This window comes from Triplophysa rosa, linkage group LG10 (assembly GCF_024868665.1).
Source record: "Triplophysa rosa linkage group LG10, Trosa_1v2, whole genome shotgun sequence".
Classification (NCBI taxonomy): Eukaryota; Metazoa; Chordata; class Actinopteri; order Cypriniformes; family Nemacheilidae; genus Triplophysa; species Triplophysa rosa.
The window spans coordinates 7,027,264-7,035,329 of record NC_079899.1 but is presented as its reverse complement, the minus strand read 5'-3'; the positions used below and the strand labels follow the sequence as shown (position 1 = coordinate 7,035,329).

The 8,066-nt window shown below is 37.1% G+C and overlaps 1 protein-coding gene across 1 annotated transcript; it reads left to right on the top strand.

Moving 5' to 3' along the window:
- Positions 1-358: 358 nt before the first annotated feature.
- On the top strand, positions 359-5,366 carry LOC130560346 (solute carrier family 2, facilitated glucose transporter member 1). The gene is made up of 10 exons (XM_057344064.1): positions 359-481; positions 1,340-1,438; positions 1,985-2,145; positions 2,876-3,116; positions 3,197-3,359; positions 3,471-3,655; positions 4,197-4,301; positions 4,526-4,627; positions 4,724-4,927; positions 5,187-5,366. The coding sequence occupies exons 1-10, from the start codon at positions 359-361 to the stop codon at positions 5,364-5,366; spliced, it is 1,563 nt and encodes a 520-aa protein (XP_057200047.1).
- Positions 5,367-8,066: the final 2,700 nt, after the last annotated feature.

Genomic DNA, 8,066 nt, shown 5'->3' with positions numbered 1-8,066 from the left:
CGACTCATTGTTTTCCTTTAAAAGTACATTTGCGTTCTTACGCCTTACAGGTCAGGAGAAAACTCAGTTTCTTTTACTCAACAATCAAGAAACAATAACAAAACAAATAAAAAATAACTATTTTAAACATAAGGTTTTGTTGAGTAATATATTGACAAAGTTGTGCTCTAAGGGAAAATATCCACTGCAAATGCACTGGTGAGAGCCCAGTCTTTCCTGAGCTCTGAGGGCTCAGCGCTGCCATTCCATCAGATTCAGCTCAAATTCACCAGGACCGTGTGACTTCATCACGGCGTTCAGGACTCTCAGAGACATTGGTGTGACTCCTGGTAGGTGCAGGGGTTTGAGGGACGGCCCAATGTGGGTGGATGGCAGAGGAAAAAGACAAGCCGTGGGAATGGGTGGGGTGCAGCGAGTACCCGGGGTAGATGGACGCCATTCGATGGAGGACCTGTCTTCAATGGTGCTAGTGAACAGTGAGGTGCAATTTCATGGATGAAGTCAAGACATACACAAGAGGTGCCAGGTAACAGTGAGGACATTTTTGAAACACTGTCAGCCATTTCTGAGCAGAGCTGCTGGCGGTATAACTCCTCCTTGCCTGTTACACACAAGTAAGGGATTTGTTGTATTTTTATTGGAAAGAGATTCATTGGGAACCTGTCATTACATTAACAAATATATAGAGTACTGAACTTAACTAGTGTATTTTAGTCATTATTTCACCCTGCATGTGACTGTACAATGGGTAAAAGCAGTTTATGCTAATGATGCTCTTTATTTAAATTGATAAAGCTTTATGTTTCAGCAAACTGACCAATCACAGCCCAATGGCTGAGGTAAGTGTATATCTGTCTCTCCATTTGTCATTTGCGAAATTGCCACTTCATTACAAGCAAGGCTAATTCATGCATATATATAAAATTAAGGTATACAGCATACAGTACATACAGCCATGTCAGGGTAGATGCCAAATGTATTTATTATTTAATTTAAATACAAATAACTGGAAGTGATGGACATTTAGGCATTATAATTTAGCAGATTCAAAAATATAAAAAAGTCCTTCCAAACAATTAAATGAAATGCTTAATGTGTCACAGGCAATGCACCAATTGAATGTTTTTGCACTATAAAGTTACATTTACATCTTACATTTATGCATTTGGCAGACACTTCTATCCAAAGCGACTTACATTGCATTGTATTATACATTTGTTTCTATGTGCAATCCCCTGGGATCGAACCCATGACCTTGGCGTTGCTAGCGCCATGCTGAGCCACAGGAAAGATAGATTTGTTGATTTGTTGATTTACAACAACTCATATTTACATTCAGAATCAGCTGACTGTTACGTTGTTGATCTCCATCATGGCAGCAGTGCTCGGCTCCCTCCAGATAGGATACCACACAGGCAACATCAATGCCCCAGCCCGAGTAAGTTGACTTTGGGGTCCAGCCTCTGGTTAGCATGGTTTCTCAGTTTACATACAAACTTCTCAGAGCGCTCATAAAACACTGAATAAACTTTACCAACTCGCAGAATATTTCTGTTCAGCCAGTCTTGGATTTGGAACGCTCCATATTTGCACACCGGTAGCTATGATGTCTGGTTTGTGTTGATTTATCGCCTGTGTGTGGATATTGTGCAGTTTCCTCTGGTCGGACTCTCGTTGCGAAAACATTGGGACTGTTCTCAAAATATTAGTCATGTCTTTCAACCAAGTGAAATACACTTTCTGAGTAAAGTATTAAAATGACAGGTTCTTCAAACGTTTTGTGTTTTTCGTCGCAACAGCTGTTATCTGTTTGCATTTACTTGTTTCATACATATTTTGTTAAGTTAGTTAGAAAACTACAAGACTCTGTAACTGTACAGGATATATATCATCATGAAAGAACGTGTACGTATGGAAGTGTAATAAGTATCTTGGAAAGGCCTGCCATATGGTTAATACATTTTCTTTGTAAATCTTTATTGAGGTAATTGAGGAGTTTTTCAACACAACATGGAGATCCAGGCACAATCAGTCAATGCCAGAGCAGAGTCTTACTTTCCTGTGGTCCCTCTCTGTTAGCATGAAGGACTTTGGAGCGCTACTTGGTTCACTGGGGGTCAAAGGTCTTGCTGACACTTTCGGGAGGTGAGAAAATATTGTTTTATAAGTGCCCGCCCCGATTTTAGAGGTAATGCCAGTTGTTCTCTGGATTTTCAGGGCAACTACTGTTAACTTCAAGTAAGCATATTTTTCAGTGTGCCTTACTTTCAACTACCAGGATTTTATCTGCCATAGAAATCGTATGGCCCAATGTTCAGATTAGAGGTCAATAAATGTGGTTATTTAGTAGCTGATTTTTGGAACTTTTTAAGAATCATTCAAATTGGGTTTATGCATATAAAATGGGTGGGAGTTGAACGTGAGAACAGAGAAATGCAAAATGATGAACAAAGGACTTAAAATATCATTGCAACACACCACAAAAATTTCAGTCATCATTTTTGCTTTTTTTTTGTTCCATAAAAGAATTAAAATATTTATCTGACAAGGCTTATTTTAGTGTAATATAAATAAGAAAAACTCACCTGTGTTTGAACTATGTAGTCAAGCAGACTAACTGTTATATAATGTCATTTCCAAATATGATAAAACTTATTTTTAAAGAGGGATAAGTCACAGCATAACAGGGTTGAACATAAAGTCATGGGCAAATACAAACTGTCTGCAAGTCTTTGATATTTTAATTACAGTAAAAGCATTTAGCTAATTTTATAAAAAGCAGATATTTAATTCATCAATAAATTACACAATTGCCCACTAACAGAAGATTTCTATTTTAAATTATTCTAACAATCCATTTCATTGTTTCCCACAGGCGTAATGCCATTCTCATAGTGAATGCCTTATCTGTGGTGGGTGCCTTTCTGATGTCTATGAGCAAAGCCACAGGATCATTTGAAATGCTTATTGTGGGTCGGCTGATCTTTGGTTTGTTCTGCGGCCTGGTGATGAGCCTGAACCCACTGTATATTCAGGGCGTCTCCCCCACAAACCTCCGTGGTGCTTTTGCCACTCTGAACCAGGTCTCCTTCGCCTCGGGCATTCTGCTGGGCATGGTGAGACCACACCAGCTCGTAATTACATGTAAATGTAAGCCAAAAATGTGTTAAAAATGTTTGTTTTGTGTATGCGTCAGGTCGTGGGATTGGAAACAGTATTGGGCACAGAGGAAAACTGGTCCCTCATGTTGTCCCTGTCCCTCATACCTGCAACGCTCCAGTATATGAGCCTTCCTTTCTGCCCCGAGAGTCCCCGCTACCTCTTTATTAACAAGGGAAAAGAAATGGAAGCAGAGGCTGGTGAGTTATCTAGATGACCTAAAAGAAGTAACAACTGTTGAAGTTACTCATGTTTAGTACTCACAAAGCAATATCTTGTTGAATGCTGTATTACTATCATTCTTTTGTCAGCTTTGAAAAGACTTCGGGGAAATCCAGAGATGGTGATGAAAGAAATGGAGGAGATGAGAGAGGAAGCTGCTCATAGTGAAACAAGAGTGACTGTCAGAGAATTCCTCAGGAAGCGACGCTACAGGCAGCCAATAATACTTGTGCTTATCATAAACCTGGGAAGCCAGTTATCTGGGTTTAATGCGGTTGGTGTTACAAAGCATTTCTTCAGCTTAAAATTTTAGATCTTGGCACAATCTTTTTTTAAATAGTTTAGGCACGGGACAAAGCTTGCCCCACACTACCTTTCAATATAAATTAAATATAATACATTTTTATATTTTTCTTTATACCTTTAAAAACATAATATTTGTGTACATTTAACATTACACTTTTTATTGATATTACTTTGGTATATTATTGCACAGTGTTAGCACATACAGAATGAGAATAGCAAAGGAAAATGTTTTTGTTAAAATAAACGAACCCTGCTTGATTTATCCAAAATAATTTATATATACTTTTAAAGTCCTGCGGCCTGTTTTGTCCCATTCCCAGTGAGGATATATTACATACAGCAATTAATATCAAAGTCAGTTCATCTAGAGTTCTTTTCATCAGGAATCTGGCCTCAAATTAGAACAAGATGAATGTGGTTTGTCTTGGATATATGATTGCATTATGACCTTTTTAATATTCTTATGCCAGTATCATGATACATTGTCTGTGTTTCCTATTACTTTCCAGATCATAAATTATTCAACTAAAATGTTTGCCCAGTCCAATTTTGATGAAGCCGAATATTTGACGCTAGGAGTAGGGGCAGTTAATGTGGCATTCACCATAGTAGCAGTAAGTATTCTTTATTTTTTTTTGTAACATTTTTTATTTGGTCTTATGTGTATTGGCAATTTCTGTAATTCATCCAATGGATCCTTATAATTGGGACTCTTTTCTCATATTAATGTAAAGATATTGAATTGGATTTCGATAGACACACCAGTTCAATTTTTGACACACCAGACTTTCGGATCTTCTTAAATCTTAATCTTATATATTTCCATTTTCTTGTAAAGTTTTTCCTGGTGGAAAGAGCTGGCCGCAGAAAGTTGTTGCTTGCTGGATTTCTGTCATTAGCCATCTGCAACCTGCTTATGACTATCACATACTCCATTTTGGTGAGGTTTAAGTTCCGGCAAAACTTCCTGGCGTTAAACTCTAGAAAAGAAGTTTAAAAAAATCTCCTCTACTTATTTTCATATGTCTATCCTCAGAACATAGTTCCAGACATCCGAAATATTCAGGTACTGGTGGTTTTCTTCCTGATCTCAGCTTATGAGGTGGGCCCTGGACCAATTTCATGGTTTATTGCTGCTGAGCTTTTTGACCAGTCGGCCCGTCCCATTGCAATGGCCTTCACCAGCATGCTGAACTGGGGAGGGAAGTTTCTATTAGCACTGCTCTTTCCACCTCTGCTGGTAGGTGCATCTTGCATTTTGAGAACATACACGTCTAATATACATGTTGTGAATAAATAAATAAAATTAATGATGAATAAATTGATTTTGCTACGGCAAGCATTTAGATAGCCTTTGTATACTATAAAAATACTAATGCCAATTTTCTTGATCATACAATGTTATTGTCTGTCTGCTGTCTATACGTGATTTGTAAAGTAATGCTTCATGTTTAAAACATTGTACCCAATTATAATAGTAACACCATTCATGTTTGCAGAATATGTGTGGGGCCTATGTTTATCTTCTCTTTATGTGTATGGCCCTGTTCGCCTTCACCTTCAACATGTTTCGTCTTCCTGAAACCAAGGGACGCACTTTCGATGACATTGCGGCTGAGTTTCGTGGAGCAGAGGGCATTCCACTACATAACAAGATGACCTTTAACACATTCACCTGATCACACAAGTTCCCCTGACATCACAGACTCTTATGTAATGTACACACTATTGTAATGAGTAAACACATTTCACAGAGATCAAATATCTAGCAAGGAAAGGGTGACCTTTGACCCATATCCCAAACAGGAGAAGTGTACTTGTAGAAGTTCATCTGTAAGTATGACTCCCTGGAGCTTGGCTCACCTCAAGCAGAAAACCTTTATAACCTTGGTGGGTTTTTATCACGCCGTGAAATCTAACTACTCTCATGCTTGTATACTCCTGCCAGACATCTATGGTAGAGGCTGCAAGCCAAAGATAACAAACCAAGCAACCCAACTACTTGGCTCTGGGCATATTAACAAATGTACTGAAAGTAAAACCTGAATAAGTTTGACCCAGGCTCATCTTAAAGTGATTATCTGATAATCTTTGTAATTATTTGTCATCCATGGTTCGAGTTAGTTAAGCTGTGAACATTCCGTTCTGTTTGACACTGATAGCTGTTTCCATTGTAAACAAAATTCCCTGTCACGTTTAGAATGTGCTTCACACTGATCCTTAGTTTCTTTGACATGAACACATGAACATATTAAAATAAATGATTACAAGCGTTTCTTTTCAACCTGTTGACAACAAAGTAATACACATGGTTGTAATTTGTCTGGAAGCAGGAATGGCAAGCAGGAAACATGTAAGCAACATCATGTATAGTCCTTAAACAATGGCAAGGTAACAGGGAAAATCTTGTGAACCCATTCAAAAACAAAAATTAGAACAAACACGGTTTTCACTGTGGAACAATGAAATGCACTCAAAAGAAGCAACAGTGGTTTAATAGCTCAGTTAAGTAGACCTGTAAAAATAGCTGCATTTCTTAACAGACCAATAATGAGAACCATTTGAAACTGTCAACTTTTGTGAAGAGAGTGATGTGATTACTTGGCAACTTTATAATAAGGTTGTATTTGTTAACATTAATAAATGCATCAACTAACATTAACTAAAAATGAGCAATAGTTTTTCGGCATGTGTTAATTCTTGTTATTTCATGGCTCGTTGGAATGCTTGATTCTGATTGGCCAGTCGCAACATTTGCTGGTTCGTTATTCCCAGATAACAACCTCTCAAAACTAATAACACACGGTAACCCAGATAGAGCAAATCATTTTTGACAGTTTTTTTGACAAATTAAATATAAATATGTCTTTTAATAACATATATGACAATATTTACAAATTATTGAACCAAATTGCCTGTTCGCGACATTTGAACGTCGTTTCTTACCTTAAAACCGAGAGTAAACGGCTTTTCCTCGCGGAAGGTCTGTATTCGGTAAAAATGAGCTAATAAAATATTTCAAATTCACATTTCATGTCCAGTTTTTTCTCATGTGGCAAGTAGCCGTGGATAATGTACAAGTAGCCAGCTGTTATACGTTATATTTAATGTTAGTTATGTTAATGTTACTAAATACCCATATCACCCATTCCAAATTTCTAGTCATTTCGGGTATTACATGCATACAAAATAGAAAACTGCTTACATACAATTAAGTTAAGAATTGTAATATTAAATGAAACCGATTGGGGGAGCACTTTATTTTATTCTGTTTTCATGAAGCAGCATGTTCTATCAGAGATGAGTAATTATCTACTTTGGGTATTAATCTTGGTATTAAACACAATATATTGTTGGTGTAAATGTAAATATTTAGCAGTGTTTCGCTGAAGAGCAAAAATCAACCTCGTAACATCGTCTCCATCTTTTGTTTTGTTTTCAGTACTGAAGTTCAACAAAACTTAGATCTTGCCAAATTTAAATTCTGTGCAGATGTAATGATTCCAGAAGACTAAATTACAATGTAATACTATGGCACATGACCTGGAATTGCTGGTGTATGGTTCAAAGCTGAAAGCATTAATGTATTTGGTTTGACAAATTTCATCTCTTGTTCATCTGCACATGTGCCCTGGGTTTGACTTTATGCCAACTTTTAATACATCTGAACCTCAATAACTGTAAGTGCGGATACAGCAATAGAAGCTAAATTAAGTTACTGTAAACAGAAATAATCTCTCATAAATAAATTACATATGAAAGAAAGACAATCATGTCATTGTGATGTCATTTCCTGTGCTTCCCCAGTTTATGAAAGCGTAAGATTTTCTTCTGTATATACAGTATTTAAGGTTTTCATAGGCTGAAGAATCCATATGTTTACACTGCTCGTTAAACTAATACTTCTGCCAAGTGCTTCAGGTATAGAGTCACAGCATTTTGAATTTTATCTAAAATTCTGTTTTATTTTTAACATTACTTTGCAGGAACCGGTGATGTTACACAGGAGTCAAACATACTGTCGGTTCCACAGGGGGAATTTGCAAATATGGACTGCAGTCATACTAAGGATACAACCTATTTCTACATGTCCTGGTTCCAACAACGGCAGGGAGAACCAATGAAACTCATTGCATTCACAATGCCCAACTAAGAGCCAGACTTTGGTGAATTTAAGGAGCAATATAAGGAGAAATTCTCAGCCAGTAAAACAGATGTTCAGAGTGGATTTACAGTGAAAAAGCTACAGCCAGATGATAGTGGTGTGTATTTTTGTGCAGCGAGCAAGCACAGTGAGACATACTTACACTGCTGAAAAAGGTTAATACAAAAATACAAAAACCTGAAAAAGAAAGATAACAAAAACTTAAGTAATATTA

Bases quoted from the DNA above. Each gene is read 5' to 3' on its own strand.
- LOC130560346 (XM_057344064.1), top strand. From the start codon at position 359: ATGTGGGTGGATGGCAGAGGAAAAAGACAAGCCGTGGGAATGGGTGGG. The intron at 4,302-4,525 runs GTAAGTATTCTT...TTTCTTGTAAAG, and splicing joins TGGCATTCACCATAGTAGCA to TTTTTCCTGGTGGAAAGAGC. The intron at 4,928-5,186 runs GTAGGTGCATCT...TCATGTTTGCAG, and splicing joins TGCTCTTTCCACCTCTGCTG to AATATGTGTGGGGCCTATGT.